Source organism: Scyliorhinus canicula, chromosome 12 (assembly GCF_902713615.1).
Source record: "Scyliorhinus canicula chromosome 12, sScyCan1.1, whole genome shotgun sequence".
NCBI lineage: Eukaryota > Metazoa > Chordata > Chondrichthyes > Carcharhiniformes > Scyliorhinidae > Scyliorhinus > Scyliorhinus canicula.
In genome coordinates, this window is record NC_052157.1 from 161,259,791 (window position 1) to 161,272,696 (window position 12,906).

The 12,906-nt window shown below is 51.9% G+C and overlaps 1 protein-coding gene across 1 annotated transcript in view; it reads right to left on the minus strand.

Annotated features, from left to right (window-relative positions):
* The window catches only part of tekt1 (tektin 1), a 45,058-nt gene that overhangs the window by 16,559 nt on the left and 15,593 nt on the right, over positions 1-12,906 (minus strand). Inside the window, exons 3-5 of the mRNA XM_038814845.1 lie at positions 9,689-9,854; positions 4,257-4,385; positions 612-755 (exon numbers count right to left, since the gene is read on the minus strand). Of these exons, the coding sequence (XP_038670773.1) occupies positions 612-755; positions 4,257-4,385; positions 9,689-9,854 (439 nt within the window). The remainder of the gene's footprint in view (positions 1-611; positions 756-4,256; positions 4,386-9,688; positions 9,855-12,906) is intronic.

Consider the following 12,906-nt stretch of genomic DNA (forward strand, 5'->3'; position numbering starts at 1 on the left):
TGGCTTTTCACAGGCACCTCGTGTGGACTGGGTGTAAATGGGATCAATTCCGCAACACTGAGATCCTCTGGCAACCAGATCAGGAACGTTGTTATTACCATTCACCATCCTGCCGTGGAAATATAATAATCATCTTTATTATTGTCACAAGTAGGCTGGCATTAACACTGCAATGAAGTTACTGTGAAAAGCCCCTAGTCTCCACATTCCGGTGCCTGTTCAGGTACACAGAGGGAGAATTCAGAATGTCCAATTCACCTAACAGCACGTCTTGTGGGAGGAAACCGGAGCACCCGGAGGAAACCCACGCAGACACGGGGAGAACGTACAGACTCCGCACAGATAGTGACTCAAGCCGGGAATGGAAGCCGGGGTTCTGGCGCCGTGAAATATATCACTCCCTCCCTAACAGCACAGTGGGTGTACCTACACCACAGGGACTGCAGCGGTTCAGGAAGGCAGCTCCCCACCACCTCCTCAATGGCAGCTCGGAATAGGCAATAAGCACAGGCCTTGCCAGAGACACCCACATCCCATTCCGAGCTCTAGCTCATTAACATGGGTTTATATATCATGCACGTTGAGCAGTGAGAATATGCAGTGACACTTACTTCCCCTCAATCCTGACCACGTTAGGTAAGTAGTCGATATTTGGAGAGTTGTTGGTCAGGTTGGCAGTGAATTTGTCCACTTTTAGAGCAATGGACTTGTCTTTCAGATCCTTCTCCAAGTAAAACTTTGCCGAACGATTTAACCTGCGGGTTGAAAAGGAGGGAGTTTAGCAGAATATTCTGAGAATTATCACAAATAAAGGGGAAAGGTCATCTTTGACCTGAAGCACTCTCAGGCCAATAAATTACTTCTCAAGAGTACTCACTGTTGGAAATGTAGGGAACTTGGCAACCAATTTGCACACAGCATGATCCCATTAAAATAATGCTGATCATCAGATCAGTTGTTTTTCATGATAAATGTTGGCCAGAGGATTGGAGGGCGAACAGCCTCACTCTTCCACAGTGGCCATGGGATCTTTTATTCTTTTTAATATAAATTTAGAGTGCCCCAATTCATTTCTTCCAATCAAGGGGCAGTTTAGCGTGGCCAATCCACCTACCCTGCACATCTTTGGGTTGTGGGGGTGAAACCCACGCAGACACGGGGAGAATGTGCAAACTCCACACGGACAGTGACCCAGAGCCGGGATCGAACCTGGGACCTCACCTGAGAATGCTAAGGATCCTTGTTTTACCATTTCACCCAAAGGACAGCACCTCTGACAGTGCAGCACTCCCTCAGTACTGACCCTCTGACAGTGCAGCACTCCCTCAGTACTGACCCTCTGACAGTGCAGCACTCCCTCAGTACTGACCCTCTGACAGTGCAGCACTCCCTCAGTACTGACCCTCTGACAGTGCGGCACTCCCTCAGTACTGACCCTCGGACAGTGCGGCGCTCCCTCAGTACTGACCCTCTGACAGTGCGGCACTCCCTCAGTACTGACCCTCTGACAGTGCAGCACTCCCTCAGTACTGACCCTCTGACAGTGCGGCACTCCCTCAGTACTGACCCTCTGACAGTGCGGCACTCCCTCAGTACTGACCCTCTGACAGTGCAGCACTCCCTCAGTACTGACCCTCTGACAGTGCAGCACTCCCTCAGTGCTGACCCTCTGACAGTGCGGCACTCCCTCAGTACTGACCCTCTGACAGTGCGGCACTCCCTCAGTACTGACCCTCTGACAGTGCGGCGCTCCCTCAGTACTGACCCTCTGACAGTGCGGCACTCCCTCAGTACTGACCCTCTGACAGTGCGGCACTCCCTCAGTACTGACCCTCTGACAGTGCGGCACTCCCTCAGTACTGACCCTCTGACAGTGCGGGGCTCCCTCAGTACTGACCCTCTGACAGTGCAGCACTCCCTCAGTACAGACCCTCTGACAGTGCAGCACTCCCTCAGTACTGACCCTCTGACAGTGCGGCGCTCCCTCAGCACTGACCCTCTGACAGTGCGGCACTCCCTCAGTACTGACCCTCTGACAGTGCAGCACTCCCTCAGTACAGACCCTCTGACAGTGCAGCACTCCCTCAGTAATGGCCCTCTGACAGTGCAGCACTCCGTCAGTACTGACCCTCTGACAGTGCAGCACTCCCTCAGTACTGACGCTCTGACAGTGCAGCACTCCCTCAGTACTGACCCTCTGACAGTGCAGCACTCCCTCAGTACTGACCCTCTGACAGTGCAGCACTCCCTCAGTACTGACCCTCTAACAGTGCAGCGCTCCCTCAGCACTGACCCTCTGACAGTGCGGCACTCCCTCAGTACTGACCCTCTGACAGTGCAGCACTCCCTCAGTACAGACCCTCTGACAGTGCAGCACTCCCTCAGTACTGACCCTCTGACAGTGCGGCATTCCCTCAGTACTGACCCTCTGTCAGTGCAGCACTCCCTCAGTACTGACCCTCTGACAGTGCGGCACTCCCTCAGTACTGACCCTCTGACAGTGCAGCGCTCCCTCAGTACTGACACTCTGACAGTGCGGCACTCCCTCAGTACTGACCCTCTGACAGTGCAGCACACCCTCAGTACTGACCCTCTGACAGTGCAGCACTCCCTCAGTACTGACCCTCTGACAGTGCAGCACTCCCTCAGTACTGACCCTCTGACAGTGCAGCACTCCCTCAGTACTGACCCTCTGACAGTGCAGCACTCCCTCAGTACTGACCCTCTGACAGTGCGGCACTCCCTCAGCACTGACCTTCTCACAGTGCAGCACTCTCTCAGTACTGACCCTCTGACAGTGCGGCACTCCCTCAGTACTGACCCCCTGACAGTGCGGCACTCCCTCAGTACTGACCCTCTGACAGTGCAGCGCTCCCTCAGTACTGACCCTCTGACAGTGCAGCACTCCCTCAGTACTGACCCTCTGACAGTGCAGCACTCCCTCAGTACTGACCCTCTGACTGTGCGGCACTCCCTCAGTACTGACCCTCTGACTGTGCGGGGCTCCCTCAGTACTGACCCTCTGACAGTGCAGCACTCCCTCAGTACTGACCCTCTGACAGTGCGGCACTCCCTCAGTACTGACCCTCTGACAGTGCAGCACTCCCTCAGTACTGACCCTCTGACAGTGCGGCGCTCCCTCAGTACTGACCCTCTGACAGTGCGGCACTCCCTCAGCACTGACCCTCTGACAGTGCGGCACTCCCTCAGTACTGACCCTCTGACAGTGCAGCGCTCCCTCAGTACTGACCCTCTGACAGTGCAGCGCTCCCTCAGTACTGACCCTCTGACAGTGCAGCACTCCCTCAGTACTGACCCTCTGACAGTGCAGCACTCCCTCAGTACTGATCCTCTGACAGTGCGGCACTCCCTCAGTACTGACCCTCTGACAGTGCGGGGCTCCCTCAGTACTGACCCTCTGACAGTGCAGCACTCCCTCAGTACTGATCCTCTGACAGTGCGGCACTCCCTCAGTACTGACCCTCTGACAGTGCGGCACTCCCTCAGTACTGACCCTCTGACAGTGCAGCACTCCCTCAGTACTGACCCTCTGACAGTGCGGCACTCCCTCAGTACTGACCCTCTGACAGTGCAGCACTCCCTCAGTACTGACCCTCTGACAGTGCGGCACTCCCTCAGTACTGACCCTCTGACAGTGCGGCACTCCCTCAGTACTGACCCTCTGACAGTGCAGGCACTCCCTCAGTACTGACCTCTCTGACAGTGCAGGCACTCCCTCAGTACTGACCCTCTGACAGTGCGGCACTCCCTCAGTACTGACCCTCTGACAGTGCAGCACTCCCTCAGTACTGACCCTCTGACAGTGTGGCACTCCCTCAGTACTGACCCTCTGACAGTGCGGCACTCCCTCAGTACTGATCCCTCTGACAGTGCAGCACTCCCTCAGTACTGACCCTCTGACAGTGCAGCACTCCCTCAGTACTGACCCTCTGACAGTGCGGCACTCCCTCAGTACTGACCGTCTGACAAAGCTTCCCCATAATATATTTTTTTTTATTACTTTATCAGAGTTACAAAGGCAGAGCTCAGAGTGTGGAGAGGGGCAAACCCCTAATCCAGCTCTGTGCCTGCTCCAAAAACCAATTCAAATTGAATCCAATTCATGGTCCCCACAAGAGCGGCAGACCAGACCTGAGCCAAAAGGCCGAGAAGCGATAGCTTCCCCAGAGTATGGCTGTAATTGCAGAACCCCCTGGTCCTGGCCAGTGTTTATTGAGAATTGTGGATTGGCTCACCGGAGCTGCTCCTCTGTTTGATCAATGGTGCGTTTCAGAAGAGCCATAATACCCTGGATCACCTCCACCTCCTTCAGCAGTTCCCTTTCCACCTCATCGTGCACCAGATCGATCCCAACTCGCTTTTCCCTGCACAAACCATCCAAAAAACATACATTTCATTGGGAGGGTGGAATTAGAGATTTCCTGCTGTCCATCAGCTATTCCCGGGATTATATTCACACGGCGCCTGGGCGAGGTGCAGCTCCAACAACGCTCAACGTGCCCAACACCATCCGGGACAATGCAGCCCGCTGGAATGGTATCCCATGGAGGGGGGATAGGGACGTGCGGGAGCAAATGACAGGGAGGGGGAGGGGGGGGGGCAGAGAAAGAAAGGGGGGGAGGCAGGAAATCGGCCGATAGAGAGATTCGGGAGCCCAGAACAAGAGGAGCCTCCAAAGAGACGCTGGAATCAGGATAGGGGGAGGGGAGAAGCAGTGGGGGGTGGGTCAAATTACAAAGGGGGGGGGGGGGAGAAGGGGAGGGGAGGGGACCACCCACATGTAAATAGCAGATAACTGCCCAATGTACAGTGAGGGACCAGGAAAAGACCCTGAAGCAACGAATGGGGGAGTGGGGGTCGGTACAGGGGAAAATCACTTGTACATTGTAACCAACACATTTATTCTTATCGAATGTATCGTGTATAAAATGTAAAAACCTTCAATAAAAACATTTTGTTTAAAAAATGATTGACATCCCATCCGCCACATTCAATATCCATTTTCTCCACCACCGACGCACAGTAGCAGCCGTGTGCACTATCTACAAGATGCACTGCAGTAACTCACCAAGGCTCCTTAGGCAGCACCTTCCAAACCCACTGGACCACTACCATCTAGAAGGACAAGAGCAGCAGATACCTGAGAACCCCACCACCTGGAGGGTCTCCTCCAAGTCACTCCCCACCCTGACTGGGAAATATATCGGCCGATCCTTCACTGTCACTGGGGCAACAGCCTGGAACTCCCTCCCTAACAGCACTGTGGGTGTACCTACACCTCAGGGACTGCAGTCGTTCAAGAAGGCAGCTCACCCCCACCTTCTGAAGGGCAATTAGGGATGGGCAATAAATGCTGGCCTAACCAGCGACACCCACATCCAGAGAGTCAGTAAAAAATACCTGACATGGGATCGACCGCCTGCTGCTCCTGATCAATGTTCAATAACTACCCCTGGATACTGTGTCGGTGAATGTTGGGTGAGATTTCGAACAGGAGGAGGTGATGACTTATCTGTATCTTCACCCCATCTACACACTTTGGTCCGAACCCAAAATCTCCTTATCCAATCAAAAAAACCTCAATTGACCACCAGCATTAAGAATGTTTTGGGAGAGAAGGTTCCAGATTCGCACCCCCGCTGTGTGAGGAGGTTCCAGATTCGCACCCCCTCTGTGTGATAGGTTCCAGATTCACACCCCCTCTGTGTGAGGAGGTTCCAGATTCACACCCCCTCTGTGTGAGGAGGTTCCAGATTTGCACCCCCTCTGTGAGAGGAGGTTCCAGATTCACACCCCCTCTGTGTGAGGAGGTTCCAGATTTGCACCCCCTCTGTGTGAGGAGGTTCCAGATTCACACCCCCTCTGTGTGAGGAGGTTCCAGATTCACACCCCCTCTGTGTGATAGGTTCCAGATTCACACCCCCTCTGTGTGAGGAGGTTCCAGATTCACACCCCCTCTGTGTGAGGAGGTTCCAGATTCGCACCCCCTCTGTGTGAGGAGGTTCCAGATTCACCCCCCCCCCCCTGTGTGAGGAGGTTCCAGATTCACACCCCCTCTGTGTGAGGAGGTTCCAGATTCACACCCCCTCTGTGTGAGGAGGTTCCAGATTCACACCCACTCTGTGTGAGGAGGTTCCAGATTCGCACCCACTCTGTGTGAGGAGGAGCTTCCTGACATTACCCCGAATGGTCTGGCTCCAATTTGAAGGTTCTACCCCCGTGTTGTGGACACCCCCCCCCTGCCCCCAACACCACTGTCTGTCCCCCTCCCCTCCACCGCCACCCACCAAACACCCACATGGTAATTTACATCAAACATTGCTCCCTACGCTGGAGGGGTGGGGGGGGGGGGGGGGGGGTGGATAAGAAGTTACAACAGTTCTCTTATTACAAACAACTAACTGACCCAGTAGATATGATAAACAACATCAAACACAACAACCTGTCACAAACATAAACAGTTCCTCCCTCCCTGAATACAACCCTTCTTCGGCCCCTCCGCCATCAGCAATGTTTCAGCTTCCAACGAGGCCAAGCGGTCCTCGTGGTCGGCCACTGATTCCTCCACCTTCTGGGGCGACGCGTTCTGAGCCTCCAGCCTCCGCCCCACTCACTCTGGGCTGCCCGGATCGGCTCTGCCGCCTCAGCCCAGTCTGCCGAGACCTCCTTCCTCTACTGCTGGAATTTGGCCATTAAGACCACCGGCTGCTCCGCCCTCCACCGTGTGGGCAACAGAGCCACAGAGCTCTCCGCCGTCTTTTCCTCTGTTGCTTCTGGACAGTCCTCCTGGTCTGACTGTTGTCCTTTGCTGGTCACTCTCCTGCCTTGGTAAGGCTTAGACATTCTGAAGGAGACTCACTCACTCGCACTGTTCCTTCGTTATCCGCCTGTGTGCCTGATGCACGATCAATTGCACAAAGACGAGAAGTCGGGAATGACATCCCGGAGGTGGACTTCCTGGGGAAGGCAAAGAGACGTTCATGGGGCCTATTGACTCACCAGGGAGTTGACGACGAATTGAGAGGACGTGCCTGGCGTAAAGCTTGTTAGTCCGCTGAGCGTAATTCTCTTTCAGTAGCGCCATGGCTTCATCGTAGGCCGGCGCGTCCTGGATATGCGGAAAAACGCTGGAGGTCAGCCGCGTGTAGAGGATCTGAATCTTCTGAGCTTCCGGAATTGGGTCTGGTGCAGACCTGATGTAAGCTTCGAAACAAGCTAGCCAGTGTTCAAAGTCCTTTTTGGCGTCGCTTGATTGCAGATCCAGCTGCAGGCGATCCAGCTTGATGCGTAGGTCCATCTTCTGAAAACTTAGTGTAATAAATTGATGCACGATCAATTACACAAAGATGAGAGTTGAATACAACTGAGGCTTTATCACACTAAGATGTGTGGCCTCCTACAGCAGCTGGTGAAATGGCTGCTGTACGGGGGACACACATATTTATACTCCGCCTACTGGGCGGAGTGAGCAGGCAGTGACTACCCCCGTACCTGTAGTACAGGGCCTTACCATACATACCCTAATATATACAGCAGTGGTTACTACCACAGTGTCACTCCGCAAAACGGGTAAAAGGGACAAAAAAATCCAACCTCAAGCAGGAGCCGCCTAATGTGCAGCCACTCAGTCCATGGCCAACCCCAGATGCTCCATTATAACCACCTTGCTCTTGTGCTCTATGTCCGTATTAATAAATCCAGGAAAACTCTCTGCTGTATTACCTGCTTTCTCCATCTGTCCTGTCACCTTCAATAATCTCTGCACAGATACACCCAGCTCCCTCTGCTCCTGCAACACCTTTAGAGTTGTCCCCTGTATTTTCTACTTTTTCGCCATGTTCTTGCTGCCAAAATGAATCTTTTATGAAGTCACGGAGAGTCCACACCAAGTTGTGTCAAAGAAACTTTGGTATAATTACAAGGCTACAATACACAGCTCCCGGGAGATCCCAACCGGGGCTGAACTGGCCCACCTTGGGCTGGATTCTCTGCACCCCAAAGCCAAAATCGCGCCCGGCGCCGGGGCAGAGAATCCAGTTTGACGTCATAAATCAGGGCCCTCGCTGGTTTGGCAATTCTCCGGGCACTGAAAATTAGCATCACCAGGGAGTACGCTGCGCCGCCGGAGGGCCGTTGCCAGAGATCCACTCAGCAATCCTCCGCTCCCGACCGGCCGAGTTCGCTTTCATCGGTCTGGCTCCGCGGCCCAAGTCCACGGCCGCCGCCGTGCACGGCCTCTGACCCGGACGTGCCGGGCCCCGTATCTGCAGCAAAAGCTGTGAGATTCACTCTGGGTCCCTGCTCGGCCCCCTGCAGGCCTGGGAATTTCTTTCATTTTTTTTGCAGAAATTTCAGGAGTAAAACCCCACCATGGGCGTGGGGACATAGTCTCAATAATGGAGAATCCAGCCCCCTGTATACAACACAGGATGGGGGAGATGGTACTCCATAAGGGTCACGGGAGAGACAATCATTCCCACCCTGTAAGTCCCGTGCAGGTTATGACAGCATCATTTCACATTTCTCTATGTTTAACTTCATCTGCCACCTACCCGCCCACTCCACCAAGGTGTCTCCGTCCTTTTGAAGTTCTAAACTGTTTCCTTCACAGTTCACAAATATTACAAATTTTATATCATCCACCAGCTTTGAAATTGTGCCCTGTGCAAGTCCCAGGTCATTATTATCCTTGAAGATGGGCAAGGGCCCTAACACTGACCCCTGGGGAACTCCACTACAAATATTCCTCCAGCCCAAAAAACATCCAGAACCTGTATTTTTCCTGACACTCAGTTTATATCCATGTTCCAACTCCTTTTATTCCAGGAGCGATAACTTTGCTCACAAGCAAAAGCCTTTTGTAATTCCAAGTACACCACATCGACAGCATTGCCCTCATCCACCCTCTCCCTCTGTTACCTCTTCAAAAAAAAACTCCGGCAAGTTAGTGAAACATGATTTTCCCTTCATGAATCCATGCCGGCTTTCCTTAGTTAGCCCACATTTCCCCACGTGACTATTCATTTTGCCGGGAAATAAGGTTTTACGCACTGGCCAACGGCCGTTGAACCTCGCAAGACGTTTCGAGCATTGTGAATTTCGCGAGGGGCCTCTCGCGAGATTCGATGTCCTTGACCCACCCCCAAGGCCCCCGAATCGTATCCACAATGTTCGCGATTCTCCAGTCCTCTGCGACCACCCCGGAGTCCGTTCCATTAACTTTCTGAATGATTGTCCATCAGTCGTTTCCGTACTTGCCTCCCTAAATTTCTCTCTGCTCCTTCACATTGTTTTAGCTTCTCATCATTTAGAAAATACCCCTGAGCTATTTCTCTTAGGCTCACAGTGAATCTGATTAGGATTTATCTGCAATAGCTTCATGCTAAGAATATTTTGTTAAAGCTCAGAGCCTGGGCCTGTCTGTACAAGAACGATAATAAGTGCAAACCCCCCGGGGGGAGGGGGGAAAGAGGGTAGTGGGTCTGCAGCCTGACTCTGGGACAGGAGAGAAGGGGAGAGAGGAACCGCTACACAGTTTGTTTATGATCTCCAGGTCAGCTGATCATTTCTAGGATCTAGGTCAGGTTGTGGCCTTTCAGCTCTATGCTTCCTCACCAAACACCTCTCCATTCCTCCAGCTGATTATTGCCCAGCGGGCACTCCGTACCGGTTTAGGAGACACTGCTGAGCGATACAGAGAAGAGGGTAGAAACTGTCCAAAGCCTTTTCCAAACGTGTCTTATGTCCCATAAGGAGTTCTGTCTCATCCGAGAGCTCTTCGAGCTTGGTGTTCAGCTCTGTCTCCCAGTACGTGACCTCCTCGATCCTCTGGTCTGCAACAACAACATTGTACATTTGTACAGCACCTTTACATCATGAAATTTAATTTAATTAACTTTATTGTCACAAGTAGGCTTACATTAACACTGCAATGAAGTTACTGTGAAAATCCCCTAGTCGCCACATTCCGGCGCCTGTTCAGGTACACAGAGGGAGAATTCAGAATGTCCAATTCACCTAACAGCACGTCTTTTGGGGACTTGTGGGAGGAAACCGGAGCAACCGGAGGAAACCCACGCACACACGGGGAGAACGTGCAAACTCCACACAGACAGTGACCCAAGCTGGGAATCGAATCTGGGAACTTGGCGCTGTGAAGTAACAGTGCTAACCACTGTGCTTACCGTGCCATCCTGTCTGACCCAAAGAGGCTCACAGAAGCATTACTCAGACACAATTTGACACTGAGAAATATAAGGAAATATTTGGACATGTGACCAAAAGCTACGCTTGAACAGGTGTCTTAAAGGAGGAGAGGGAGGTGGAGAGGTTTAGGGAGGGATAGCACCCAGGCAGCTGAAGGCAAGGCCGCCAATGGTGGAATGATGGAAATCTGGGTCACTCGAGTGTGAATGAGGGGAGTGCAGAGACCCCGGAGGGTTGTGAGGTCACAGAGATAGGAAGGGATGAGACCATGGAGGGATTTGTAAACAGGATGAGACATTTTAAACCAATGTAGTGCTGGAGAGGGAGTCAGTGGAGATGAGTGTGTGCCGGCCGATGGGTGAACAAGTCAAAAGGGTTTTGAGGAGGTGGCTAGTTGTGTAGATGAGGGCAGTGCAGTTGATGTAAACTACATGGACTTCAGTAAAGCTCTTGCCAAGGTGCCACATGTCAGACTGACTGATCAAGGAGGTGGGATCCAGGGCAAATTGGTACCAGAATTGTCTTAGTAGCTGGAGGCGGAAGGTGATGGTCGAAGGCTGTTTTTGTGACTGGAAGCTGGTGTCCGGTGGTGTTCGCAGGGATCGGTGTTGGGGCCCCTGTTGAGTGTGTAGTGTACATTAATGGTCTAGACGTGAATGTGGGGGTTTGATCAGGAGGTTCACAGATGACACGACAATTTGTCGTGTGGTAAATAGTGAGGAGGAAAGCGTTAGGTTACAGGATGATATGGATGGGCTGGTCAGAGGGGCAGAGCAGTGATGCATTTTGGGAGGACTAACAAGACAAGGGAATACACAATGAACGATAGGATGCTAGGCAGTACAGGGGACCAGAGGGACCTTGGAGTGCAGGTCCAAAGATCCTTGAAGGCAGCAGGACAGGTAGATAAGTGGTTAACAAGGCATAGGATACATGCCTTTATTAATATCAGGACATTTGGAAGGTCAAAATGCTATCCATCAGAGCCAGCATGGTTTTATGAGGGAAAATCATGTTTGACTAATTTGCAAGAGTTCTTCAAAGATGTAACAAGCAAAGTGGATAATGGGGACCCTGTAGATGTAGTATATCTGGACTTCCGGAAGGCGTTTGATAAGGTGCCGCACAGAAGGTTAATTCACAAGGCGAGATCGCATGCGATTAGGGTTAATTTATTAGCTTGGATAGAAGACTGGCTGTCGGACAGGAGACAGAGAGTCGGGATAAATGGGTCTTTTTCTGAATGCAAGGTGTTACTAGTCGGCTGCCACAGGGTTCGGTCCTTGGGCCCCAGCTATTTACAATCAATATTAACGACATGGAAGGTACTATAACCAAACTTGCAGATGACACTAAAATAGGTGGGACAGTAAGTTACAATGAGGAGGTAAGAACCTTACAAATGGATACAGATGGGTTAGGAGAGTGGGCCAAAATGTGGCAGATGGAGTTTAACGTGGATAAGTGTGAGGTCACGCATTATGGCCAGAAAAATGGAAAGGCAACTTATTATCTAAATGGGGAGAGATTTCAGGGTGCTCCGATGCAGAGGGATCTGGGTGTCCTCGTGCATGAGTCACAGAAAGCGAGCATGCAGGTCCAGCAGGTAATGAGGAAAGCAAATGGAATGTTGGCATTTATAGCAAAAGGAATTGAGTATAAAGGTAAGGAAGTGTTGTTGCAACGATACAAGGCATCGGTCAGACCGCAGCTGGAGTATTGCCCACAGTTCTGGTCTCCTTATTTGAGTAGTGATGTAGTGACATTGGAGGCAGTTCAGAGGAGGTTCACCAGATTGATTCCAGAGACGAGGGGTTTGCCGTGTGAGGAGAGATTGAACAGGTTAAGCCTGTACTCACTAGAGTTCAGAAGAATGAGGGGAGATCTAATTGAGGGATACAAGATGATAAACGGTTTGGATAAAGTAGATGTGGAGCTGGTGCTTCCTCTTGTGGGGCATTCTAAATCGAGAGATCACAGTCTTGGGATAAGAGGCAGTAAATTTAAAACCGAGATGAGGAGAAACTACTTCTCCCAAAGGATTGTGAATGAGTGGAATTCGCTGCCCCAGAGTGCGGTGGATGCTGGGATTACAGTAAATTTAAGGAGGAGTTAGACAGGTTTATAATTGGTGATGGGGTGAAGGGTTCTGGAGAACGGGCAGGATGGTGGAGTTGAAGCCAGGATGGGATCAGCCATGATCATATGGAACCTCGGAGCAGGTTTGAGAGGCTAAATTGCCGATTCCTGTTCCTAGTTCACATGTTCGAAGAAAAAAACTATGCTTTTAAAAAAAATTTAGAGTGCCCAATTCATTTATTCCAATTAAGGGGCAATTTAGCGTGGCCAATCCACCACCCTGCACATCTCTGGGTTGTGGGGGTGAAACCCACGCAGACACGGGGAGAATGTGCAAACTCCACACGGACAGTGACCCAGAGCCAGGATCGAACCCGGGACCTCGGTGCTGTGAGGCAGCAGGGCTAACCACTGCGCCACCGTGCTGCCCTAGAAAAAACTATTCTGGCTGACTTCACCATCCAGCTTTCAGTCTGTAGGCCCTACAGGTAACAGCACCTCGAGCACAAACCTGCCGTTCTCGATCAATACAGCACCTCGAGCACAAACCTGCCGTTCTCGATCAATACAGCACCTCGAGCACAAACCTGCCGTTCTCGA